Source organism: Salminus brasiliensis, chromosome 17 (genome assembly GCF_030463535.1).
Source record: "Salminus brasiliensis chromosome 17, fSalBra1.hap2, whole genome shotgun sequence".
Lineage (NCBI taxonomy): Eukaryota > Metazoa > Chordata > Actinopteri > Characiformes > Bryconidae > Salminus > Salminus brasiliensis.
Genome location: NC_132894.1, coordinates 6,172,747 through 6,200,605, shown reverse-complemented (window position 1 = coordinate 6,200,605; position 27,859 = coordinate 6,172,747). Strand labels below are relative to the sequence as shown.

The 27,859-nt window shown below is 40.7% G+C and overlaps 3 protein-coding genes across 5 annotated transcripts in view; 1 reads left to right on the top strand and 2 right to left on the bottom strand.

Annotated features, from left to right (window-relative positions):
- Window positions 1-15: 15 nt before the first annotated feature.
- On the bottom strand, window positions 16-13,446 carry mfsd8l1 (major facilitator superfamily domain containing 8-like 1). The gene is made up of 12 exons (XM_072660486.1): window positions 13,186-13,446; window positions 9,447-9,632; window positions 8,242-8,304; window positions 7,870-7,989; window positions 7,173-7,252; window positions 6,508-6,805; window positions 6,286-6,359; window positions 5,172-5,385; window positions 3,661-3,783; window positions 2,938-3,068; window positions 2,366-2,457; window positions 16-923 (listed from the first exon to the last, which is right to left on the bottom strand). The coding sequence occupies exons 1-11, from the start codon at window positions 13,259-13,261 to the stop codon at window positions 2,383-2,385; spliced, it is 1,440 nt and encodes a 479-aa protein (XP_072516587.1). The 5' UTR covers window positions 13,262-13,446; the 3' UTR covers window positions 16-923; window positions 2,366-2,382.
- A 1,343-nt stretch (window positions 13,447-14,789) lies between these two features.
- polr2h (RNA polymerase II, I and III subunit H) lies at window positions 14,790-18,000 on the bottom strand. Of its 2 annotated transcripts, none has more exons than XM_072660459.1 (6): window positions 17,868-18,000; window positions 17,394-17,486; window positions 17,108-17,191; window positions 16,660-16,753; window positions 16,326-16,409; window positions 14,790-15,073 (listed from the first exon to the last, which is right to left on the bottom strand). In XM_072660459.1, the coding sequence occupies exons 2-6, from the start codon at window positions 17,464-17,466 to the stop codon at window positions 14,956-14,958; spliced, it is 453 nt and encodes a 150-aa protein (XP_072516560.1). In that variant the 5' UTR covers window positions 17,467-17,486; window positions 17,868-18,000; the 3' UTR covers window positions 14,790-14,955. The 2 variants fall into 2 exon arrangements, with proteins under 2 accessions (XP_072516560.1, XP_072516561.1); XM_072660460.1 differs by lacking the exon at window positions 17,868-18,000 and adding an exon at window positions 17,688-17,857.
- A 302-nt stretch (window positions 18,001-18,302) lies between these two features.
- armc9 (armadillo repeat containing 9) overlaps window positions 18,303-27,859 on the top strand; it is a 48,907-nt gene continuing 39,350 nt past the window's right edge. The window contains exons 1-10 of one of the 2 annotated variants that reach the window (XM_072660533.1): window positions 18,303-18,474; window positions 21,421-21,506; window positions 21,750-21,875; window positions 22,585-22,755; window positions 23,488-23,643; window positions 25,187-25,279; window positions 25,456-25,480; window positions 25,781-25,938; window positions 26,326-26,424; window positions 27,550-27,585. In XM_072660533.1, the coding sequence (XP_072516634.1) occupies window positions 21,432-21,506; window positions 21,750-21,875; window positions 22,585-22,755; window positions 23,488-23,643; window positions 25,187-25,279; window positions 25,456-25,480; window positions 25,781-25,938; window positions 26,326-26,424; window positions 27,550-27,585 (939 nt within the window). In that variant the 5' untranslated portion in view covers window positions 18,303-18,474; window positions 21,421-21,431. The remainder of the gene's footprint in view (window positions 18,475-21,420; window positions 21,507-21,749; window positions 21,876-22,584; window positions 22,756-23,487; window positions 23,644-25,186; window positions 25,280-25,455; window positions 25,481-25,780; window positions 25,939-26,325; window positions 26,425-27,549; window positions 27,586-27,859) is intronic. The other variant, XM_072660534.1, reaches the window with a different exon arrangement.

The following is a 27,859-nucleotide window of genomic DNA, read 5'->3' as shown; positions in this document are numbered from 1 at the left end:
TGTAACGTGTTAGAACAGACATTTTTATTATAAACTTGCGACGGCAGGATTAGGGAGGTGATTTAAGCATGACAGTAATTTTAGGTCAGTAATAGTTGTAGATGCATTTAAAGGAAAAACAAACACAGAACAATAAACAACAACAAGCACGGCAACAGCTTGGCAAATAAACCAGCTTCAAAACCAAATCATTCAAATATCTGAAATAAATAAAATAAAATAAAATAAAAACACTTGTCAACAGAAGTCATTTCAGTGATGAACTCGGGCTTCATGTTGAACACAGAGGAGTTTTATAAATGATTTGTTCAAGGGCTTTTTTTGTGTGTGTTCTTAATTCCATCATTTCACATAAAGGGCAAGAGCGCCCCCTAGAGTACCACACCTGAACTGAAGCTGCTGACCACACTTCAGAAAAGTTAATAATGAAACTCAATGAAATGCAATAATTTATAAATGTACTGAAATAATCTCCCATTTCATTTTCTTATTTGAATAGTTATTGTCTGTATTATCACGACTCAGTTTAAATAAATTGTTTTTTTAATAACGGTTCCGTGCAACAAACATCCCATCAGATTCTGTAAAACAGTTACTGTAACTCTAAACACACATTATGCAAAAATTTGATCTATTAATTCAAAAATGCATATTTTGATCAACTATCAGCAGAGCTTTTCAGCAGTGCATTTGAGTCAGGTGACCAGAGTGACTGAAGTCCATCCTGGAGTGGACAGTCCAGCACACCTGTAAGCTTTATCTGGCAAAATCTAAACTGTTCGAATTTCCACAGGAAATACAGCAGAAACACATTCATTTACCACAGTGTGCTTCCTCCGAGACATGATTCTGTGTGTGTGTGTGTGTGTGAGACGCTTTTTTTACCACTGTATTTTTGTTGGCACCAAAACAGCAGCACAGACCTGAGAAGAAAACAAACTGAAGTTTTAGGCTAAATCTGATCCTTAAATATTTTTACTTAATAAAATAATGTTACTTTCATTTATTTTGTTTCATTTAATTTAATTTATAGATATGCAAAGTTTTGTTCAAACAGTGATGTGAATCAATAAATATGCATTCATACAGTGTAAACAAATATTAAAATTAATTGAACTATATATATATATATATATATATATATATATATATATATATATATATATACACACTTACATTTTAATGACATTTTTAGAAATAGTTTTATTCTGACAGTGCTGACGTGAATAAATATGAATTCAAATATGCACACTAATCTTTGGATTTTTAATATGTTTAAACAATATATCAACTAAAATTATGAACAATTTATTTTTTTTATTTTAGACTTTTTTTTTTAGATTTGTTTAAATTAAGAAATATATACTGGATATACAAGCAGAATTGCACCCAATAAATAAATATTTCAATTAAATATGTTTTTTTTTCTTTAATTTTAAAATATGTCATATTTCAATATTAAATATAATATTAATATTTTTATTAAATTATAAATGTATTAAAATCATAAGTATCACCGAATTATTTATATAGCTAATGATAACTTGTTCATCAAATTCATTAACAGAAATAGAAATGTATCTTACATTAATTATTAATATGCATTAATAATCTTTTTTTTCCTGCTTCTAAAGTGGAATTTCAGATGAAATGTGTTACAAGAACTAACCAGCAATTCGAGATACGCAACTATTTTTTCTTAGTGTTAGTTAGTCTATTAGACTAGAAGTATTAGTATGTTTTAAAAGAATATACACTTTTTAATCATACTGCACCGTACTACACCACATCTACACTACAGCACCATCCTTAAACACCTGGACCTGGCTTGGGTGAGAGAAGATAAGCGTGTGGGCATAATATGACTTTTTATATTTGTTAGCTACATTAGCTTCGTAGCTCCAGCGCTGAACTACAGAAACAAAATCTGAACACCAAACAGGTCTTGGCTGGTTGGCTACGTCTGGACTAAGTAGGGAAAATGTGTCAGAATTTTCATCAAATTGTTTTTTAAGATAAGATAAGATAGTCCTTTATTAGTCCCGCAGTGGGGAAATTCCCAGTGTAACAGCAGAAAGGGATAGCAAGACACTCAGTTACAAAAATTTGGATAAATAATTTACACTATATACATAATATAAATAAGAATTAAAAAAGCAATAACAATACTATTTACAGCAAAAGAGGGGGTATTGCACATAGTATTCCCTGAACATGAACATGTGTGTTTAGTTAAGTGTGTGTGTATGTGGTCCGCTGGGAGCAGTGCTGGTTGTGCAGTCTGACGTGCAGTTTTAACTGATAACATCAATATTTTTCATGCAGGTTTAATAAAAAAAACATCTTTGCCTGTAGAAGTCAATACCTGTGTGCGTGTGTGTCTCATTCCTCTGAGTCTTCCGCATGTTCCACCGTGGGTCGCTCCACCAGCCGCTCATAAGAGAAGGCCATCATAATCTGGGGGACATTCACAAAATGACCAGCAGAGGTCAGGGCTGCACTGAAATCAGAGTGTGTGGGTCAAGATGTGATTTTTTTTTTTACCCACTTCAAGTGAATTTGCTACACACACCATGTTGTTAAACACACACACACACACACATACTGGCAAAACTCTTTAAATGAATGAAACATCCTACTGGTCCCCCCCACACTCACACGGGTTACACCGGTACAGCACCGGTTACACCGGGTGCCGGTACACTTAATTAGCAGTATGTCTCATCTCATATTTATATATATATATATATATATATATATATATATATATATATATATATATATATATATATATATATAATTTTAACTTATTTTTATTAACTCAATTTTTTTTTACTTAAATAAAACATCAGGTAAAATTATTGAAAATTATTGAGTAATTTTATTGAATAATTTAATTTAATTACATGCCTCACTCATACACACATTCACACTTACAGTGAGCAGTGCCAGCAGAGCCATCATCACCCCCAGCATGACGTAGAGGTTAGAAGTCAGACCTCCAGCCCAGAGTGGACCCAGAATAGTGGCCAACCCACCAATGGATCTCCGAACACCCTGACTAAAGCCTGAACACACACACACACACACACACACACACACACACACACACATACACATACACATACACATACACATACACATACACACACACTATCAGAGGTGAGAAAGGCCTTTTACCAAGGCAGAAGCCACCTGAACTCCAGCCCAACTACCCCCCCCCCCCTCTCTTATTGTCTTCTCCCAAACCATCATAAGCTGAAGACGTGGACAAAATAGCACAATGATCTTCTATTATCTTCTATATTAATTATAATGAAAAAAAAACAAAAAAAAAAAACGCATTATACAGTATCTGATTATACAGTCATTAGATGTTATTTGCAGAGCAATTCAGGAAAGTGAGCTATTAAAATGTCTGGGGTATATTAAACATGTGATATATAATACAAATAATGTATATAGTGTACAATATAATAATACAAACATTATATCGTATATTATTATACAATATTTTATAGGATTGTTTTTCTCAGTTCTTGAATACTATAGTCTGTATACCCTCTGCCTTAACAAACCATGTTTAGAACAGAATATAAGTCACCATGTGTATCAGCATAATCATAATCTTAGTATTTTGTCTGTCTTGTGCAGACCTACCTTGGGTCTTCTCTGCTGTGATTTTAGAGAAGAGGGACACTTGGGCCACAGCTACAAACGGGAGACCCAAAACCTGAAGGAAAACTCCAATGATGAACTCTGCTAACTGCCACGGGAATCCACCTAAAGCAGGAAAACAGGACGGCACAGTTCGCATAGTTCACCCTATTTAAATATTCCTGCCTGACAGTACACATACTCTACACGGCCAAATGTTTATGGACACATTCTAATAAATGCATTCAGCTATTTAAAAAGTAGCACCCATTGCCGACACAGATGTGCGCACACACACAGCTTGTCTAGTCTCTGTAGAGAATTATTATTAATAGAAGACCATGCTGCCTAATGCCAGGTGTGGGCTAGAGGGGTATAAAGCCCCCCAGCATTGAGCTGTGGAGCTGTGAAAGAAGAACTGTGCTCTCTGGAATGATGGTGGTGGTGCATATTTGAATACTTTTGTATAGATGAGTTGGGGAGCTGGGGATGAGTTAAGGTGGGGTGGTGATCATCCAACAACCTGACCTCACAAACGCTCTAGTTGCTGAATGCAATCAAAACCTCACAGCAATGCTCCTCCAAAATGTAGCAGAAAGCCTTATTCCCTGGACAGTAGAGACAGTAGAGACTCCTACAAAAGCAGGACGAAACTCTGAATGAGCAGATGTCCCAGTGTGGTTTCGAGATCATAGTAGTACATAGTCAGATGATTATTATCTCTCACACATACCCTATGTATTCCATTAGCTTCATTCTCTTAGTACATTACATCCAGACTAACGTACTAGACTAGACTAGACTAGACTTAGGCACTTAATAATAATTTTTGGGTGGACTTTTACTGCTCCATATGAAAGGGACCACAAATCAGTTACTTCCCTTCGCTCGGAGTGGAACTACCTAGCTACTGTACCTAGCTATAAGTGTAGGCCTTATCTGTTTTCCTATGCTGGCCACAGTGAGTTGTTGTTCAAGTGACCTCGAAGTTGCATACCAACTCGTTTGGATATCTCCAGGAGTAAAGTGGCTTCTAAAAAACATATTTGAGCTTCTTTCCTCTTCATTAATTATGCACGTATGTTAACGCCCTTTTGTTTATTCATATCACAATAAGGGGTAACCAATGCGTTGTAACTTCTTTGTCTTCTGTGAACCAATGAAAGGTGACAACACCCCAATGGGGAGATATATATAACCCTTTGTAACTTGCTCAACCTTCCGAGATCTCTGGGTATTTGCGAGGAGCTTCTCCCTGGCCGAAAGCTTTTCAATAAATATATTGCTTTAGAGCATTAATTGTGACTCTGTGATTTTACTGAATTCTGCTTGTTTAGAAAATTTCCACCACACCAGCAAACTAGTGTGTGTGTGTGTGTGTGCATTTGCACATCTGTGTCAGCAATGGGTGCAACCTAAAGTAGCTGAATGTGTTCATTAGGGTGTCTTCAAGGGGTGTCCACAAACATTTGGACATTTGTATATAATACGGTATATTCTCTGAACAAGCTCACCCTGGGGGTTTGCGAGGAAGATGAGGCACCACACACAGGAGATGTTGCAGAGGATTAAACCGATGGCCAGCACCACCCTCTCGGCCACTCTGCGGCTCAGCCAGCGCACAAACACGAAGCCCGCGATCACCTCCACTCCACACACACAGTACATTATACTGTTCTCCAGCTCACCAAAGTTAAAGAACTTCTGAGTCAGAGGAGTCACCATTGTCTGTAAGCGGAGACAGAAGACACAATAAACACAACGCTGATGTTTCATGTAGTTAAACGGGTTCCAGAAGAACACGCACCTGAATCTACAATCAGATAAATAACTCACAGTGAGAGCTAGCCAGGGTAAAGTACAGCCTCCAAACATGGTGGAGGTAGTTTCTCCCAGTGTTACTACTCAAACCCAAAAAATAAATGAATCACAAATTCATTCACAACAGCTCATTTTTGGACGCAGGTTGATCAGAGGTAAGTCACAGTGAAAGCTAGCCAGGTTAAAGTAGAGCCTCCAAACATGGTGGAGGTAGCTTCATCCAGTGTTACTACTCAGACCCCCAAAGTAAACAATGAGAGACCCCCAAATTCATTCACAACAGCTCATTTTTGGACACAGGTTGATCAGAGGTAAGTCACAGTGAAAGCTAGCCAGGTTAAAGTAGAGCCTCCAAACATGGTGGAGGTAGCTTCACCCAGTGTTACAACTCAGACCCCCCCAAAGTAAACAATGAGAGACCCTTAAACGCCTTCACAGCAGCTAATTTCTGGACACAGGTTGAGCAGAGGTTAAGTCACAGTAAGAGCTAGCCAGGCTAAAGTAGAGCCTCCAAACATGGTGGAGGTAGCTTCACCCAGTGTTACAACTCAGACCCTTAAAGTAATCAATGAGAGACCCCCAAACACATTCACAACAGCTAATTCTGGACACAAGCTGGTCAAAAACATTCTGTAGATGTGATGGAAATCCAATCTAGTTGAGTTTGATGGGGCTGATATTTGCTTTGCGGTCCAAAATATACGGACAGTGTTCGACACAGCAGCCATTTTTCATCTGATTTATTTGGACACAGATGTTTTGATGTGTTTGTTATAGGACACCAGGCATGTGGGAGTGTGTGTTCACCTCCAGTGCTGTCTGGTTGAACAGTGTAATAAACTGTGCTGTGAGCAGCACCACCACCTCCTCTCTCAGGAACTCTACAGTTAGGACGAAGGAAAATAATGACACATTAGCTGGGTTGCCATGCATGTACGTTTTAAGCAAATTCAACAACAGCTCAGTAATCTGCATGAATGTAACCCTACGGCATGAACAGAACCCTGGTTAGTGACTTTTCTGTCGTACCGCGGCGTGCGCTGAAGCGTTTGAACGGGCTGGAGTGGATCTGCTCGCTTGGGGCTGATGAGCGTTTGGGCATGTTGCCATTAGCAACCGGCTGCACTCTGGCCGGAGGGATGGAGAGAGTCCCGTATGAGCCGGTGAGGTCGTGAGGCTGGACCAGCGGCCGGCCTTCGTCATCTGCATCTTCCTCTTCCCCCTCCTCCTGCTCCTCCTCCGGCCCCCTGCTGGCTGGCTGGGGTACGTCCCAGTACATCAGCAGGACAATCAACTGCAGCAGCAGCCACAGCCCGCACATAAAAATCTGCACAAATACAACAAACATAGTACAGAAAAGACCATGTCCAGCACCTGGACGGAAAATCTCAGAATCAGTGACTGATCCTAATAACAGAAATAGAAGCTCAGACAATAAAAGTGAAAGTAAAAGCATCCAGATATACAGAGTCTCAGATCTGTATACAGTGCCTTTAAAAATGGGTGACTGTGTTGCAGTCATGCTATTTCGCTATTGACGTCATAGTAAACGTGGCAGTGCGTTGATGTTTCTGGATCTGGATGCTAAGCTGTAGCTAAGCGACTGTAACATGGCCTGTGTGTGGAAACTCAATAACAATCGAACCTCAGTTTAAACTTCTGAATTGTAGTGTATGTGCGACTCTCTGAGTTACCCCGGGTGCTGTGTACTTGTTCACTATAAAAGGCCCGAGCTGGAAGTCACACAGCCTCAGGAAGATGTTAAACGCTGGACCTGCAACACAGCGCAAAGAGAACAGCAGCAAAAAATGAATGCTTTGGTGTCTGAAGCTTTCTTCAGCTAAGTAGTACCCAGCTTGTAGCCTGATTAGCCATAACATTAGCACCACTGACAGGTAAAGTTACATCTACAGTGGCATCTGTCAAAGGGTGGATACATAAGGCAGCAAGTAAACAGTCTGTTCTTAAAGCTGATGTGTTAAAAGCAGGACAAACGGGCAGTGATGCCTAGACCACTGTGTTAGAACATCTCCAGAACAAGAGGCAGGTCTTAGGTAGGGGTTTCTGGTATGCAGTGGTCAGTAGCTACCCAAGGTGCTCCAAGAAAGGACAAAAAGACGATATGGTCATGGGCACCCAGGTGACCTTACACTAATGTTAGTCTTTGTGCCAGATACCACCTTCAGAGGTCTTCTGGAGTCCATGTCTTAAATGGTCAGATCTCTCGTTGGCACTCCTTAATTTAAGGCAGGTGGTGCTAATGTTATGGCTGTACAGGAACTTCCATTACTTGTTAGCACTTGTTGCCTCAGCACAGAACTAAATAGGCAAACTGTGTGCTTTGCACATGCAATCAATTTGAACAATTCCTTAAATGGATATTATACTGACCGATCAACAGGCCAGCTTGTCGGCAGGCCATGACAGCAGCAAAAACAGTGGAGCGATCCTCGGGGACGGTGTTTCTGGTTAAGAAACTGAAGATAGACGAGCCAGCACCCGTCCCGATGCCTGCAACAGCACAAAACGCTTACATCGACTACTACTGCAGCGAAGGATAGACTGGGTACTGTGTTTAGTGATGTCCAATGGCATAAAACCAATTACATTAATATAATTACATACTTTTAATAACCTTTAATAACGGTTTCAATATTTTCAGTATATTCTAACATCAGAACTGTGAGAAGAATAACAACTAATACGACACATGAAAGGAATTAATTGGGAAAATGATACAGAATGGGTGACACTCAGCCTCACCTGCGACTAATCGACTGCTGAGCAAAAGCCATTTAGAGTATCCCATAAAATACATGAAATTACCTGAAACAGAGATTGAGTGGATTAGAAATAAGCACAAAAAAGTAATGTTCTTATGTCATCAGGGTACACCGGCGTTTTCTACTATAGTCCTTACTAAATAATTTATACTAGTTACTGAATAATTCATAGTGGGTACACCGTAATTCTAGTAGATCATGTATAAAAGCAACTTTAATGTCAATCACAGTGGATACTGAATAATTAATAGAAGTGCTGAGCAATTCATAGTGGACACTGAATAACTGATAACGGATAACAGACACTAAATAGCACATGGTGGATGCTGGGTTATTCATCGTGGACACTGGGTTATACATAGTGGACACTGGGTTATTCATCGTGGACACTGGGTTATACATAGTGGACACTGGGTTATACATAGTGGACACAGAGCAATTCATAGTGGATACTGAATAACTGAGATACTGGATAATAGACACTAAATAGCACATGGTGGATGCTGGGTTATTCATCGTGGACACTGGGTTATACATAGTGGACACTGGGTTATTCATCGTGGACACTGGGTTATACATAGTGGACACTGGGTTATACATAGTGGACACAGAGCAATTCATAGTGGATACTGAATAATTGAGATACTGAATAATAAACACTAAATAATTCATAGTGGATACTGAATAATTGAGATACTGAATAATAAACACTAAATAATTCATAATGGATCCTGAATAATTAATAGTGAATACAGAATAATTCATAGTGAAAACTGGGTGATTCATAGTTGAAACTATGAGGACACAGAGCAATTCATAGTGGATACTGAATCACTGAGATACTGACCAGTTGATACTGAACAATTTGTACTGGTTACTTAATAATTAATTGAAGATACTGGGTAACAATAATGAGTCATCCATAGTTCAAAATATTATAATAATTCATACTGAATAATTCACACCAAATATTGTTTCAATTATAGTAGACCGTGAGAAAAATCATAGTAGACACTGGAAATTTCATAAAAGATGCTTAATAATTCATAGCGGACATATCATATACTATGGATAATTAATAGATATAAGATATAATAGGTGACAGCTGGAAAAAAATAAACGCCAGATTCACACCTGTAAACACTGAGCCTGCAGTTTAAAGGGCCATGTCCAGTTCAGACTTACCAACTATTTCGAAGCAGTTGGCGAACAGTATGATCTTTTTGGTGGTGCGTGTTCTGTCGGAGATGAGGCCGAACAGTGGCCCTGAGAGCAGGCCACTGAAGCTGAAAGCAGAGAGGCTGAGCCCCAGGAAATACGGCGGAGCTCCCAGAGTCTGCAGATAACGCCATATGGTGGGTAAAATCACCGCTGAGGAGGAAATGAGAAAGAGGGAAGTTCAGTGATAGCTTTGCAGATGGTTTCATGCTTGTTTCACTCAGCACACCAAAACCCATGACGAGCAGAGTAAATGAACAGCACAGCAGTGGAGAACCGGGAGCAGAAGAATTCCTATAATTCAATTTAGGAGGAATTCACAAGTCGTCTGCAGAATATCGTACACAGGCCTGCAGTCTGTCTGTGTTTGTCTCTTTGCTTCATTTTCTACACTCATATGACATATTTATATGCATACAGCCTCTTCATATTACATGTGTTTGATTTTCTGAATGAAAGTAAGTCACATTCTCTGCAGAGACACGAGACACACATGAATTACTGTTTAGTAGCTAAATTTAACATATTGCAAATAAAATGTAGTGTTTGAAACTGTAACTGCCTATTACAGATGTTTCAATCTTTACGTTTTTTATTTAGTAAATCAACAGGAGTTATAAACATTTGCAATTATTTTCTGTAGTAGATTAGTTAATTTACTGAGACCTAGAACCTTAGACTGAGCATAAGACTGTATTTATAAACATATACAGACACAGTTCTGACCTTTTTTAATATAATACACTGACTTTTTAGACTTGGGGACACATTTACTTCGAAACAGTGGGCTCCAGCTACTCACTACGTGGCCATACGGAAGAGGATTGCACACTCAGTTCCTGTTCTAAAATGAAGGGGTGTGGCCAAAATATATATATATTTTTTATTAAACTATAATTAATCTAAATCTAACTTCATAGTAGATAGTGAACAATTCATAGTGGATACTGAGGAATTAAGATACTGAACAGTAGACACTAAATAATTCATAGTAGTTCACACTGAATAATACACTGTAGACCCTGGGTAATTCATAGTGGACGGTGAGTAATTTGTGGTGCAAATTGAATACTGTTTCACCCATAATAGACACATAGATACAACTCTGTAAGTAATTCATAGTACATGATTATTAAGCATCTTGCAAAAATATGTAGTGTTTGTACATTAAATCTGCTTTTATTTGTTTGAATATTTTACTTTTAGTACATAGTAGAGTTGTGCTCTACTTTTAGTTTATTTCCTATAGAGGATTAGTTCATTTACTGACACCTATATGATTATTATATTATGATTATGATCAGAGCAGTTCAACAGTATAGATGGTTTGGTAACTTTGATCAATAATGTATAAATAGTTCTGATCAGAGGAGGATGGGTCGGGTCCCCCTTGTGAGTCTTGGTTCCTCCCAAGGTTTCTTCCTCCAGCTCTGAGGGAGTTCTTCCTTGCCACTGTCGCTGTTGGGGCTCACTGGGGGTCTTGGATCCTTCATGTCTTCTTACATTATTTCTTTTTTTCTGTCTTTTACTAATTACTAATTATGTAAAGCTGCTTTGTGACGACAACAGTTGTAAAAAGCTATACAAATAAATTTGACTTGACTTGACCTACACCATCAACAAACCTTTCTGCATTGGACTGCCTTCATAAACATACATCTAACTATTGTGTGATCTAACTACTCACTACGTGGCCATGCGGGAGAGGAATGTGCTCCTGGTTCCTGGTCTAAACTGTAGGCTAAAATAAGGCTCCGCCCATATAACAAGCTTTAAATGGTAATTTTTTAAAATAAACTTATCAAGAACTAAATCTTTTAACTTTCAACTTTACAATAAATGGAGTGAAAAATGATCAATTAATCCGTCATGTCTTTAAACAGTTTAAACATGATCCTCGCAAACATCAAATGTCCAATTAGTTATATACCGGCACAATTATTGTTTATTAGCTGAATATGATCTGATATCTTAAATTAATAAACAGAAATTGTGTATAAAGAATTTAATATTTAATTTTTCTACATTTTTGAAGTTTTTCACTTTTTGGAAAGTAGTAAAGCTGCTTATTTGGAGATACATGGTTTAACACGACATGACATTCTGTTCTGTACTGAGCTGAGCCATTCATTAAGGTGTAGAGCAGAGTGAATGAAGGTGAAGGAGAGGGTTGAGTGGAGGGGAAGGAGGAATGAGTGGAGGTGAAGGAGGGTGAGTGAAGGTGAAGGGGGGGTGAGTGGAGGGGAAAGGGAGGGGTGAAAGGGATAAAGGGATGTGAAGTAGGGGTGAGTGGAGCTGAAGGAGGGGTAATGGGAGGTGAAGGAGGGGTGAGTGGAGGTGAAGGAGGGTGAGTGGAGGGGAAGGAGGGTAAAGAGAGGTGAAAGGGGGGTGAGTGGAGGGGAAGAAGGGGTTAGTGGAGGTGAATGAGGGTAAAGGGAGGTGAATGAGGGGTAATGGGAGGTAAAGGGGAGGGTAAGTGGAGGTGAAGGAGAATAAAGGAAGGTGAAGAGGGGTGAGTGGAGGTAAAAGAGGGGTGAGTGGAGGGGAAGGAGAATAAAGGAAGGTGAAGAGGGGTGAGTGGAGGGGAAGGAGAGGGTTGAGTGGAGGGGAAAGAAGGGCGAGTGGAAGTTAATAAGGGGTAATGGGAGGTGAAGGAGGGGGTGAGTGGAGGGGAAGGAGGGGCGAGTGGAGGGTGAAGGAGGGGTAATGGGAGGTGAAGGAGGGTGTGTGGATGTAAAGGAGGGGTGAGTGGAAGAGAAGGAGGGGGTTGAGTGGAGGGGAAGGAGGGGTGAGTGGAGGTAAAAGAGGGGTGAGTGGAGGTTAATTAAGGGGTAATGAGAGGTGAAGGAGGGGTGAGTGGAGGTGAAGGAGGGGTGAGTGGGGGTGAAGGAGGGGTGAGTGGGGGTGAAGGAGGGGGTGAGTGGAGGTGAAGGAGGGGGGTGAGTGGAGGTGTAGGGGGGTGAGTGGAGGTGTAGGGGGTGAGTGGAGGTGAAGGAGGGGGTGAGTGGAGGTGAAGGAGGGGGGGTCAGTGGAGGTGAAGGAGGGGTGAGTGGAGGGTGAAGGAGGGTGAGTGGAGGTGAAGGAGGGGGGTGAGTGGAGGTGAAGGAGGGTGAGTGGAGGTGAAGGAGGGGGGTGAGTGGAGGTGAAGGAGGGGTGAGTGGAGGAAAAGGAGGGGTGAGTGGAGGTGAAGGAGGGGTGAGTGGAGGTGAAGGAGGGGTGAGTGGAGGAAAAGGAGGGGTGAGTGGAGGTGAAGGAGGGTGAGTGGAGGTGAAGGAGGGTGAGTGGAGGTAAAGGAGGGTGAGTGGAGGTAAAGGAGGGTGAGTGGAGGTGAAGGAGGGGGGTGAGTGGAGCTGAAGGAGGGGTGAGTGGAGGTGAAGGAGGGTGAGTGGAGGTAAAGGAGGGTGAGTGGAGGTAAAGGAGGGTGAGTGGAGGTGAAGGAGGGGGGTGAGTGGAGCTGAAGGAGGGTGAGTGGAGGTAAAGGAGGGTGAGTGGAGGTGAAGGGGGGGGGTGAGTGGAGGTGAAGGGGGGGGTGAGTGGAGGTGAAGGGGGGGGGTCAGTGGAGGTGAAGGGGGGGGGTCAGTGGAGGTGAAGGGGGGGGGTCAGTGGAGGTGAAGGAGGGTGAGTGGAGGTAAAGGAGGGGGGTGAGTGGAGGTGAAGGAGGGGGGTGGAGGTGTTGAGTGCTGAGGTTAGTCAGGGTTTCACTGACCGTACTCCACTCCGCTCAGCAGGAAAATCAGCCCGATGGTGAAGAAGGTGAGTTTCCTCCGGCGCTGCTCATCCATACTGCTGCACACTAACGCTCCCAACCCAGAACCATCCTAACCACACGCACACACACACGCACACACACACACACACACACACACACACACACTAACTATTCAATCGGAAGAAGAAAGGAACAGAGAGAGAAGAGGAACGGAGCTGAAAGTCCTCTGGGAGCTGAACCGCCGCAGTAAACACAGAGCTCTGCAGGTAGTGGGAAGCACTTCCGGTTGTGAATCTCTCGCGCACACACACACACACACGCGCGCGCGCTATCTGTCACTCTCTCACTCCCTCTCATTCATCACTCTACTCATCTGTCCACTCTTTCTCCAACACTTTTTTTTAAAAAGCATGTATGTACACACACACACACACACACCTCTGTTCATTTTTGAACCCATGTTAAATCACATAAAAAAAATAAAAATAATAATGATAATTGACACCATTACAACAGCAGGGTGAAGTGTCTGGGGGTCTTCAGGTGTGCTCTTACTCCAGGTAAGGTGTGGAATAGCTATTATATATATATATATATATTAATACCTATTTTCCCTCTAAATAAAGCATTTCTCACTGAACCCCTAAATGACTGTTCATAGCTCTACACTCTTAACTCTAATCACTAAATATTTTAATAATTACGAGAATTTGTACATTTTTATTTCTTTGATGGAGTTTCCCTTTAAATCTGTACCAAACTGACTAAATAAAATCCCTCCAGTCAAGGGTTAAACTTTTAAACCTTCGTCCCAATAAGGCTCTGAATCACGGATGGCCGCCCTGTCCTGTGACTCCTATTAGGCCACAGTGTGGACATTGTAGGCGAAGCTGCACACGCTGCCACTTTCAGACTGGCCCCAAAATTCAATTTCCATCTGTGCTCGAGCAAACCGTCCCATAGCTTCAGCCAGCTGGGGCGGAGCAGTGATGAGCCAGCAGATGATCATTAGAAGTGACATTGTGTGATGTCACTAAGCAGTCATTATGGTTAATTAAATTTTTGTAAATTATTTTTTCATTTATTTATATCCATAAATACGTGTGTGTGGACACCCCTGCTAATGAATGCATCCAGCTACTTACTAAGTTGACCCCATTGCCAATGCACACACACACAGCTTGTCTTAACCCTGTAGAGAAGTTCTGCCAGTAGACTCTCTAGAGCAGTGAGCATGAACCTATTGGCACCATGCTGCCTAATGGCAGGGGTGGGCTAGAAGGGTATAAAGCCCCCCAGCATTGAGCTGTGGAGCAGTGGAAGAACTGCGTTCTCTGGAATGATGGATGGTGCTTATCTAATACATTTGGGATGAGTTGGGGATAAGGTGGGGTGGTGAACCTTGAACAAAAGCAGGATAAACAGTGAACAAGCAGGTGTCCCTATACTTTTGTCAATATCGTGTCTTTGATCACTCTACTATTACCAATAATAATAATAATAATAATACATTTGATTTATATGGGCTGTTCTCATATCCAAGACTGAATCACAATAGTTAATGGTCTTAAAATATATAATCCACACAAGTTAAAGGCTAATACATATAAAACAGTTTTATTTACATACTTAGCATGTATATCCTCATTTTCACCAACTTAAAAAACAAACAAATCCCCCAAAATCTTATTTCGAAGCGTAGAGTGTCCATCACTCGTCCACTAGAGGGCATTATATCAATCCTTAGGCACCGTGAAGCAACTTCTGTTAGAACGCAAGCTTCTTCATGAGTAAATAGACCCTGGAGTCCACCTCGAATCCATGCAGATTGTTGGCATCACCCTGCAGCCGCATGAGTAGACCACCATATGACACGTAAGCGGAGCTGTGGAGGACAACAGACAGTACAGCTCGCTGTATTTAAAAAGACCACCAAGACCACCTTTTACATTGTACTGCAGGTCATGATGAACAGACCAATAGAAAGGGCCCAAAAGTTATTTGGAATAACCCCCCACCGATCACATTTACGTATATTAAAGAACCCATATTTATGGCTTTTTCTAAAGGGTGTAGCGTTGATGTAGGGTGCAACACATCTTTTTTATCCCACGGTCATATATGGAAACTAAGCTCATTTCAAAATCGTGGTTTTTGTGATGTCACAGCAGCCAATGCTTATACATTTCTCCAAAATTCAGCCTATTACAGTTTAGCCCCACCCGTTCATGCTTACTGATGCGTATGGAGTTTTTCAGCCCAGACGGCTACGTACAAATAATGCAGAGCAGCCAATCAGAACAGAGCTCATGCATTTATTTTTTATGTTTATTTATTATGCATTATTTATTATGTTTTTTTTATTAGTGTGTCTTTCAAACAGACTGTGCATGTGTAATAAAAAGAGCTAGAAAAAAAGTTGTTTGTTTTGATACATAAAATTATACATTTTTATACATTGTTATAATGCCAAAATATTTTATGACTGACATTTGTTATGCATAAATGTGCAGACAATGTGTTGATGTAAAAAATTTATATATATATCAATTAATAATAAAATAAATAAATAAATACAAATGTTTAATCTAATGAGAATCTTTGTTTCTGTTCACATTGTGATGACTAAATGGACCAATAGAAAATAGATATGCTCCAAAATGACTTGACTGAATTGACTTCCATTGAAAGTTAAGGTTTTTTTTCTTTTTACTGTAAAGAGTTCCTGCATAATAGCAATGACATGAAAATGTACGGAAGGGTTTCTCTGACCCTTGTGTTGGTGTGGCGCAACAGATAAGGCCTACCTGAGCTACCACACCATGCGGGAGGCTGGGGTTCGATTCCTGGTCTGGGTGGCTCTGCTGCGCTACATCAATAAGAGTCCTTGGGCAAGACTCCTAACACTAAATTGGCCCACCTCTGTAATATGAGTAACCTTGTAAGTTGCTCTGGATAAGAGCGTCAGCTAAATGCCATAAATGTAAATGTAAGAGAGCGTGAACTTATTCATACTTAGAACATCAGGTTCATAGAATATCAGGATAGAATTTCAGGATGTTTAGGAGTGCCCAAACGTTTGTATACAATCAAGTGTACTTTTACGGGAAAAGAAAAATGATGATAATCACACTCACAGTCGTGTAGCTGCTTCTGTAGAAGTCTCGTCACCTTCAATTTTATACACCTTGCCATACATCACATAATCAAACTGATCTGCCCTGGAGGGAAAGAACACAGACTTACTTAACGTTTCAGCACTGAGTTTAACAGAGTCTGCATCTATGATCTCATTTTAGTCTTTTCTATTTATTTATTTATTTTACTGAATTATTATATTAGTATAAGTCTCTTTCTGTGCTCTTAGTTTATTTTTGCAGATGATTATTTAAAATGAATAAATACATCAATTAAAAATGACAAGTGTACAAAATCTGTAATAGTAATAACATGAAATAATGCTGGCTTTACCTAGAAGGTCTGTCATCTTGAGGGTTGTACTCCCCATCATCTGGAGTTCCGTCTTCGTACAGTGTGCTGGCTATTACCAATCTGAATTTGTCACCTAAAATTAAGGGGTGTTATTTTACTCCAACATTACAGCTTTGTAAATTCTAATATACAGCTAATAAATATATTAATATATTATACTAATAACTAATATATATATATATATACACATCTACACACACACACACACAGATTGTGTATATATATATATATATATATATATATATATATATATATATACACAATGTTATATCAGATAAGAAAATGATGCACTCTTACAGTTTATTTCTGGTTTGTTTAGTAAACATCTAACCAAAAGATGTAAACAAAATGCAGAACCACTGATCAAGCAGAATTTTATATTTCTTAAATTTATTTGACAATAACTGTTATATGACATCTTCCTTACCAAGATCAACAGGATAGATCTGAGTATTAACGTCCAGGATGAGGTCCATTTTGAAAGACTCACTCTCACAGTGAAGTCGAGATACTGGAAGACATCAGAGAAAATGATCAGGATCGTTGTAATGCTGATGCTGGTGGATTTAGTCCCAGTTTCTACACCTTACAAATGGTTATGCATCACCAGCCACAGACATGCATATTAACCATGTGGGTATGAGCCCATATTGGTGCGCCTCTAATAAGTGATGAACAAGTTGTCAGAAGTAGGATTTGCAGGCTGGTCTCACCTCTGTCAAACTTCTTCCCATCTGGATCGATATCTTTCACATCAAAAATATCTTCAAACAGAATCCCAGCCATTTCTACCCAGGAAGGTCACTCTGATAGAAACAAGTAGTTTAGTGACATAAGCATGTTAACATTTAGCCATTTTCTGATGGCACATGAAAACATGTGCCATATATAAAGGTTAAAGGTGGGTGGCTCAATAGCTGGCTGCCCACTTTGACTACATGGAGTACATGATGAATGTATCCAATTCTAGTCCTTTATTAAAATCACCATACTCCATATTTACTTACTTATAGTAGTTTATTAGCTAAATCTGTCGTGTACTCTGATTTACCCTCTTCGTATATGGATGAACGTAAACACTGGTCTCTAAACTCTAAGCACGTTAGCTAGCTAGCATCTTAGCTCAGCCATTATTTTACTGCAGTTCTGCTTGTTTCGCATAAAACTGCTTTTTATAAGTCACTTACTTGGAAATTGATCCGCTCTAGTGACTAAATGTGATCAATCGCGCTCAATTAAAGTCACGAAACTTATGAATATCTCATAAATTAAAACATCTGATCGCAGGTTTCATTCATTTACCACCAAACTCCGGCAGAACACGCGCCTCACTGTTGACTCCTTACGGCTGCACAGTACTTCCGGTGCCGCCGAAAAATACATTTATTTCCAATTAATTTTTAATACATTTGCATTTATATATATTTAATTTAATATATTTAATGCTGTGTTTTTAATAAATTTCTATTTTCGTGTTAAAAAAAGTGAGGCATTCGCCGAACTTCTGCTGGGACTACAAATCGCCTCGGATAAAAACTACAAAATATGACGACACTTACTTCCACTTGCCGGCTGGTGTTACCAGGTGTAGAGCGTCCCCAAAGCGGTTACTATAGTGACCAACAGCACCAGCGGCTCCAGCGCTAGGCTAAGCTGGGCTCAACTCGCTTGTAGGACGGAGCTGCGCTCAGTCTTCGTCTTTTTAATCGCCTATTTTATCAGTTGGAGACTTTATTGACCTGGAGAAATGGGTGGGGATATTTTCTATGACATTAAAGAGTGTTTTTGACTGAGGTGAGTGGCGCGTTGTGTTGATTTTCTCATGAGCAGAGGGGGCTAAGCTAGCAGTGTAGCGAGTGTGTGTGGGGCATTCATTCGCAGTCTGGATGGAGGTAAACACCTCGCTGGACACTCAACGTTATATCACACTAATGTGGGCTTAATGAACAGCTTTAAGAAGGTATCAGCACACTGATAAGCTTGTATTTCTGTAGAGGGATGTAGTTTGGTAGCTAGTTAGTAACTTGGTGCTTGTTGTTTGTTTCTCTGCCCTTTGTGAATGTAGGAATATTGAGCCCATAGCTAGTGATCTTAGGGATATTGAGACCATAGCCAATAAATCTAAGGATATTGAGACCATAGCCAATAAATCTAAGGGTATTGAGGCCATAGCTAGTGAATGTACAGATATTGAGACCATAGCTAGTGATCTTAGGGATATTGAGACCATAGCCAATAAATCTAAGGGTATTGAGGCCATAGCTAGTGAATGTACAGATATTGAGGCCATAGCTAGTGAATGTACAGATATTGAGGCCATAGCTAGTGAATGTACAGATGTTGAGACCATAGCTAGTGATCTTAGGGATATTGAGCCCATAGCTAGTGATCTTAGGGATATTGAGATCATAGCCAATGAATCTAAGGACAGTGAGCCCATAGCTAGTTAATGTACAGATATTGAGACCATAGCTAGTTAATGTACAGATATTGAGACCATAGCTAGTGATCTTAGGGAAATTGAGACCACAGCTAGTGAATGTACAGATATTGAGACCATAGCTAGTGGATGTACAGATATTGAGGCCATAGCTAGTGATCTTAGGGATATTGAGATCATAGCCAATGAATCTAAGGACAGTGAGCCCATAGCTAGTTAATGTACAGATATTGAGACCATAACTAGAGACCATAGCTAGTGAATTTAGGAATATTGAGACTGGTAGATTGGTAGCTAGTTAGTAACTTAGTGCTTGTTGTTGTTTGTTTCTCTGCCCTTTACAAACCCAGAATTTAGCAGAGGACTGAATTTAGCTGGATGATCTAGACCAGCCATCAAATCATGCTTAGGAAATTAGCTAGTGCTAGATTTAGCTTCTGTGTTAAGATCTGGGAGTAATTTCTGGGTGTTTAAAGATTGATCTAGCCAAGGGTTTGAGTGCCATTTCCAAGAAAGTGGAGAACCTACACCTTACAAGCTGATTAATTATATAGCTTATATCTGTCATTTGTAGACGTTTAAACCCGTACTCAAGACTAACCTCAATTAATTCATGACTTCAGGACAGCAGAGTCTTCACAGATCATTAACAGGTCTTTTAAAGATTTATAAAACTGTGGTCAGAAGGATTGTAGAACTGATAACGGATCTGATGCGTTCAATACCCTGAGGAACTGCGCTAGTGAAAGAGCAAGGTTGTGAATGTAGGGATATTGAGACAGTAGCTAGTGATTTTAGGGATATTGAGACGATAGCCAATGAATCTAAGGACAGTGAGACCATAGCTAGTTAATGTACAGATATTGAGACCATAACTAGAGACCATAGCTAGTGGATTTAAGAATATTGAGACCATAGCTTGTAAATTTAGGGATATTGAGGCCATAGCTAGTGAGTTTAGGGATAGTGAGCCCATAGCTAGTGAATTTAGGAATATGGAGACCATAGCTAGTGAATTTAGGAATATGGAGACCATAGCTAGTGAATTTAGGAATATTGAGACCATAGCTTGTAAATTTAGGGATATTGAGACCATAGCTAGTGAGTTTAGGGATAGTGAGCCCATAGCTAGTGAATTTAGGAATATTGAGCCCATAGCTAGTGAATTTAGGAATATGGAGACCATAGCTAGTGAGTTTAGGAATATGGAGACCATAGCTAGTGAGTTTAGGAATATGGAGACCATAGCTAGTGAGTTTAGGAATATTGAGACCATGGCTAGTGAGTTTAGGAATATTGAGACCATAGCTAGTGAATTTAGGAATATGGAGACCATAGCTAGTGAATTTAGGAATATTGAGCCCATAACTAGTGAGTTTAGGAATATTGAGACCATAACTAGTGAGTTTAGGAATATTGAGACCATGGCTAGTGAATTTAGGAATATTGAGACCATAGCTATTGTATGTCAGGACACAGAGACCATAGCTAGTGAATTTAGGGATCTTAAAACCATAGCTAGTGAATTTAGGAATATTGAGACCATAGCTTGCGAATTTAGGGATCTTGAGACCATAGCTAGTGAATTCAGGGATTTTGAGACCATAGCCAATGAATCCAAGGGCGTTGAGACCATAGCTAGAGACCATAGCTAGTAGATTTAAGAAAATTGAGACCCTAAGGTAAAAGGACAGAAGTAGCAGCTCAGAAACAACTGCACTGAGTAACTTCTAGACCTGCAGTGGAGTTTTCTAGTTCATCCAGCACCTCTCAGCAGAAGAACTGAAGTGTGTTAGAAACTATCTTCTTCTTTTTGGTTGCTTTTGATGAAAAATAAACCTACAAAGCATCAAAGTGAGAGGTGTGAACTAGAATAAATCAATCAAGAAGCTGAACCAACACAGCATAATAAAGTTAAACTTAGAAAAGGAATTAGGAGCTTTCTATTAAAGTCTTTCTAGGCAAGTCAGTTCACTCAGTGGTCGTCTTTGCAATAGCCTGGGCTGTTATCCCTGCTAGCACCTTAACCGTCCTCCGTTCACTGCGTAACCATCAAGCTGATTGATTCTTTTTGCTACTTTGTGTGAGACTTTGATGAAAACAGATGGCACGTTGAGCGTTATGAGAACTCCCATTCTTATTTTAACTGTTATCCAGCCTCCTCATTTATAATGTCTCTGCTTTATGGGCCTCGTAAAGGACCACAGCATGCAGCTTATCAGGTTACTCTCTATGCACCGGTGTGCTGAAGCAGAACAGCTATTAAATTATGTGTTCATTCCTTTTCTCTTCTTCTGCAGGTCGAGGATACATGACTTCCAGAAAGGCTCAAGAGATGGGGGATGTTCTGGCAAACGAAGCAGATCTCCTTCTGATGATGAAAGAGGTTGGTGTGGGATGCTTGTAAATGAATGAGAGGACGGTCAGTTACCAATGCAGAGTTGTCAAACACTAATCAGTGGACACTGGCCAGTTTTGGGTCAGGGGCTACAGCATTAAAATATTAATGCATTTTAGTCATTTTACCAGGTTTCCTGGAGTTTCCTTGACTTTCCTTTAAAAAATCATCTTGGTGAAATGCGCAGCCATATCTTCAGTACAACTGTAAACATTGATCATTGACTTTCAGTACCTGAAGTTCTGTGAGTTTGAGGAGACGGTGAAGATCTTTGAGAAGGAGTGCAAGAGCAAAGGAAAACGTGTTCCGAAAACGCCGAGCAGCCCACCTGTAGACCCCAAAACCCTAATCATTCAGGTGAGACTCATTCAGACGTCGCAAAAAAAAACTCTACTCGCATGTACTGTCACACCTTTACATTCTCATTGCAGTTTCTGTTATAGGTTTAAAACAGTTTATGCACATGAACATATAAAATCTGGGCATTTTTCAGTGTGCCTGGTGTCACACGACTGGAGAACCATCATCCATGGATCCATGTCATAAAAGTCGTTTTTTGAACATGCTGATATGTTGGGTTTTGCAACAAGACAGTGATCCAAAATACACAAGTCAGCAACTTAAGAATGGTTGAAGAAGAAGAAGAAGAAGAAGATGTGTGTGTTTTGGAATTGGCAAGTCAGAGCCCTGACCCTAACCCTATTGAAATTGGCATAGCATGACCTGCAGACGGCTAAACATGCAAACCTCCCAGAAATATTGACTATTATATTAAACTATTATATTAAACTTATACACATTTGTTGGAAGGAATGGTCCAAAATTCCTCCTCACCATTGTATAAATGTTATCTGCAGCTACCAGAAATGTTAGGTGGGTATACTTACTGCTAAAGAGAATCTACATGTTATTAAACTCACTTCAGGGGTCACTTACTTTTTCTAGCCTGCACTGCAATTTATAAGTAATCAGTTCAGATGTGCAGGCAATGTGCTTCCCATGTGTCCCAGAGCTTCATTGTTGCAATACAGTTGGACTCCTTGTGTGGACTTCGTTTTGTCTCCAGAAGGATCTGATCAGCTCGTTCGAGGATGGAGATGCGAAGGTGTTTTTCGACCTGTGGTCAGAACACGTTCCTGCTGACTTTCGGGACAATGACTCGGCTGTGCAGAAGCTGGAATTCTACCTACGCATTCATTTCGTTATCTACCCACTGAAGAACTCTGTTGGAAGACAGGTAAGCAGATTTCTCACATATTCTCCCACTGTCACATGCAATGCAGACACCTAGACAGCTTTTTCCAAACTGCAGCTGATGGGCAAACATGACAAACATACATGGCGTAAGTAACAGTAATAAGTAACAGTCTTGCCCTCCATAGCCAGCAGGTGTCGCCACTGTACCATAAAAAAACAGCTGCGCTCTCTGGACTTGATATCTACTGTATATCTAAATTACAGTCAGTTCTTTACTCACATACATTCGTTTCAGAGTAGGTCCTGAATAATGCAGTAAAAAAGGTGTTATTAATCAGACTGGAGCTGCTAAGCTAATATGGCTTGAAAGTAATCGAAGCTACTTGGAAAGTAATGGGAGTCCAATGCAAAAGTTTGGACACCCCAGTTAAAATTAAGCGCTACACCTTAAATATAAATATTTTTCACACATTTCAGAGCACAGTCTCTAATAACTTGCTAAATATTACATGATGGTTGCTATGGTGCAACAGATAACACCATTATCTGCATGGGAGAACAGGGTTTGATTCTTGGCCTGGGTGACTATGCTGTGCTACACTAATAAGAGTCCTTGGGCAAGTCTTCTAGCACTACATTGGCTCACCTCTGTAATCTGAGTAATCTTGTAAGTCGCTCTCTGGATAAGAGCGTCAGCTAAATGCCATAAATGTAAATGCAAATATGGAAAGATGTCTGAAAGGTGGTGTAACCGTCTGATGGTTGTCTTAAGGATAAAGCTGACTTTGACGAGCGGATCAGCCACTTTAAACACTACCTGGAGACGCGGGGGGCAGCACTGAGCCAGACCACAGAGTTTCTGCCCTTTTACGCCCTGCCCTTCGTACCCAACCCTGCAGTGCATCCGTCCTTTCAGGAACTCTTTCAGGTGCCGACGCTTATCAGCATCTCTAATCTCTACCTGCTCCGTCTGTGGCATACAGTCAGTTTTAACACACACACACACACACACACACACACACACACACACATTTCAACACATTTTCCTCAACTTCCTTTCTCCTGAAAACCTCCTTTTGACTTTTGTTTTCCTTTACTGCAGATCATTTCAGATCTAGTCTAGTATATACCGGTCAGCCATAACATTAACACCACCTCCTGTCCATTCTATCAGCACCACTCACCATATATGAGCACTGTGTAGTTCTATAATTCCAGACTGCAGTCCATGATCTGTTTCTCTGCATACTTTGTTAGACTTCTTTTACCCTGTTCTTCAGTGGTCAGGACCTCACAGGACTGACCACCACAGAGCAGGTATTGAGTGGATGAGACACAGCAGTGCTGCTGGAGTGTTTAAACACTGTGTCCACTCACTTTCCACTCTATTAGACACTCCTATCTCAATGGTCCACCTTGTAGATGAAGGTAAAGTCAGAGACAGAATCTCTGTATTTGCTGCTGCACAGTTTGTGTTTGTCATCCTCTAGACCTTCATCAGTGCTCATAGGACGCTGCCTAAAGGTCGGCTGGACATTTCTGGTTGGTGGACTGTTCCCACCACCTAAATAATACCTGCTCTGTGGTGGTCAGTCCTGTGGGGTCCTGACCAGTGAAGAAGAGGGTAAAAGGAGGCTAACGAAGTATTCAGAGAAACAGATGAACTGCAATCTGTGAATGGAAATTTTCTTAGAACTCTAGTGCTCTTTTATGATATGTGGAGCTGATATGATGGACAATGATTGCAGAAACAATGAGGTGGTGTTAATGTTTTGGCTTATCTGTATACAGTACTACAATATTCTTACAACCATTTCATGATGAGAAATATGAAGTATGTTAAATACATTTAAGGTGATTTCACTCTACAAGAGACATGATATGACAAAAGTATTGGGACACCTACACATTTCATCTACAGGAGCTTTTATGATATCCCATTCTAAATCCATAAGCATTAATATGGAGTTGCAGCTCCAACAGCTTCTACTCTTTTGTGAAGGCTTTCTACAAGATTTTGGAGTGTGGCATCTGTGGGAAGCTTTCCCCATTCACGCAGAAGTGCATTTGTGAGGTCAGACGCTGATGTTGAATGAGTGGGTCTGGCTCATGGTCTCCATTCTAGTTCATCCCAAAGCTGTTTGATGGGCTTGAGGTCAGGGCTCTGTGCTGGCCAGTCAAGTTCTTTCACACCAAACTCACCCAACCAGGCCTTTATAGACCCTACTTTGAACAGAAAAGGAACCTTCCTCCAAAATGTTTCCCCAATAAAACCACATGAATTCAGTAATTAAGAGGTGTGTCCCAAAACATTTGTCCATATCACAGTTTACTGCATAGATGAAGGGAAATGACTGTATGTCTTGCAGTGCACTCCAGAGGGTGCAGCTCTAACTCGGTTATATTAGTAAATGGGGTTATTGTGTTTTTACTGACCTTGTTTACTTTATTTCTTGTTTACTTGATTTTAGGACTCCTGGGCTCCAAATTTAAGGAAAAGGCTGGAGACGTTCTTGGCAACGATACTGACCGCTTCAGCCTCACCCAGGCTGCTCACTCTATACGTATCCTTTAACTTCAGAACTGTCCCAAAAGGTTACACTGCTTCTATCTTTATGTACATTATCTGTAGATTCTATACTGTACTCCGTCGCTGTACAGCTCTGTCTGGATCATGCTGCCACACAGTTATGGTTACTGCTGTGACTTGACCAACCATTCCTTAACAATAGCTCAACAGAGAGAGAGCACAAAAAGCAACAAAGGTGATCATCTCTCCTTTTTACTTTTTTTTTATTTTCTCTTACATGAGCTGTGTCTGTTTTTACAGTTTTTAAAAGAAAAGTATAAAATACATTACACACAAGCAGTCCATGCATTCATTGTAAAAGGTTCATACAATATAGAGAGCAGCTGGTGCTGATAGGTCATAAAAAGCGGGATGGTCTCCAAATGACAGCGTCAGTATGTGTCTTATTTATTATATTAGCTTTTCAGTTTTATTTGTTGAATTTCACCTTCAATGCCCATGAATGAGTCGCTAATTTACGTCTGTGTCCACACAGAGAGCCTTAAGCAGATGCAGGCACAGCTGGCGGAAGCAGAGAAGAAAGCTTCCAGCTACATGCGGAGGCATAGTAAGATGCAGGCGGACTACCACAACCTCATTGGAGTGACTGCTGAACTGGTCGACTCGCTCGAGGCCACGGTCAGCGGGAAAATGGCAAGAAAATATGCTCTTCTACCCCTCGAACCGGACATTAGAGACAGTTACTCCAACAAAAGCTATGAAAACTAATAAAGGATTATCTTACCTTACCTAAACAGGTGTCCCAATACTTTGGACCACATAGTGTAGTTGATTAGCGAATATTATTTCGCATTTAAAAACGTCTGATTGTTCCAGAAATTCTTGAAATATTCATTATAACATCTTAGACACGTTTTATTACATATTTAATAATACTTTCATTTCATTTCATTTCATTTCAAGTGAATCCACAGCTTTTTAATGTACAACATTCACACATGTCTGCAAGCAGGCGAGCAGCTCCTGTCCTACCCACCCTGACAATAGCAGTGAGCTAACAGGATTTTGTGTGTTTCGCAGATTTCTCCTGAGTACCTTCAGGGCGTGTGTGTGCGTCTGTTCAGTGGGCAGATGAGACAGAGCATGGCTCAGAGCATTGACTTTACGAGGCCTGGAACAGTGAGTCACAATGTACACACATGTACACGTATACATGCACACACACCCACGTTTCATCAGACACTTACAGCATGTGCAGTATGTTTGATTAAGGATCGGTAATCACTCACAACATCATGGACGCTGTGTCCACTCACGGTCCACTCTATTACACACTGCTACCTTGTTCGTCCACCTTGTAGATAAAGGTAAAGTCAGAAGCAGAAGCTCCCCATGCTGCTGCACAGTTGCACAGTTGGAGCTCACAGGATGCTACTACCCACAGGACACTGGTGTTGGCTGCTTGGATTTTTCTGGTTGGTGGATGATTCTCAGTCCAGCCGTGACGCTGAGGTGTTTAAACACTCCAGCAGCACAGCTGTGTCTGATCCACTTTTATCACCTTGTAGCACAACACACACTACTAACACACTCGCCACCACCATGTCAGTCAGTGTCACTGCAGTGCTGAGAATGACCCACCACCCAAATACTGCAGTCTGCTCCGTGGTGGTCAGTCCTGTGGGGTCCTGACCATTGAAGGAAAGGGTGAAAGGAGGCTAACAAAGTATGCAGAGAAACAGATCATGGACTACAGCCTGTAATTAGTAGCTCTGTGGACGTGGCCGCAGTGACTCCCGCCACCTGAGACAACACATGCATACTCCATTGGTAGGCTATTTTTTGCTCCTGGGCTCCCTCTACAGGTGGGGAGTGTGAGTTACTGTTACACCACTGCTGTAAACACAAATAACGCGTTAACTCCCCCTCATGGATAGCTGTACATGTGCATATAAATAAAATCTCAGACCCCTTGGTTATGCTTCACAGACCCGTGAGAACCCCCGAGGACTGATGTACACTTTCTCCGGGTGTCGCGCTCATGTTTCGGCACTTATCTAAACCTATTAAATTAATTAAATATGCGTTTTGTTTTTTAGATCAGTGTTGAAAAAGTATTGTATCATGTTGCCACAATCACAACACATCTTATCATGACCTGTGTGTATCCTGACACCCTCACATACAATAATTTACAATCGTCTGCCCCAGGTCAGGTTAAACCATTGTTGTTCTGGACACTGTATATCCTCAACCACCTTTTCTTGTGTGTGTGTCTGTCTGTCTGCCTATCTGTGTGTGAAGGGATATTACTCTATGACTCCTTATGATGATGGATATGTAAGTCTCTGGTGTATCTTCATCTCTCTATCTCTCTTTCTCTCTTCTTCATCTTGCTTGTGCCCCCCCTCACACTCCTGCTCCCGCTCCTATTTACATGTGTCATTTTGTGTATGAGCCAAAACCCCATGGATTTCTCCAGTTCCCATTAGTTTTTCCTTGTTCTGTGAGATGAATGCCCTTTGTCTGTCTGTCCAGTCGGGATGCACGTAGTGTGTTGAATCCCCCAGGACTCTCATTATTCAGCCTCTAACATTTTCTAATAATAACCCCT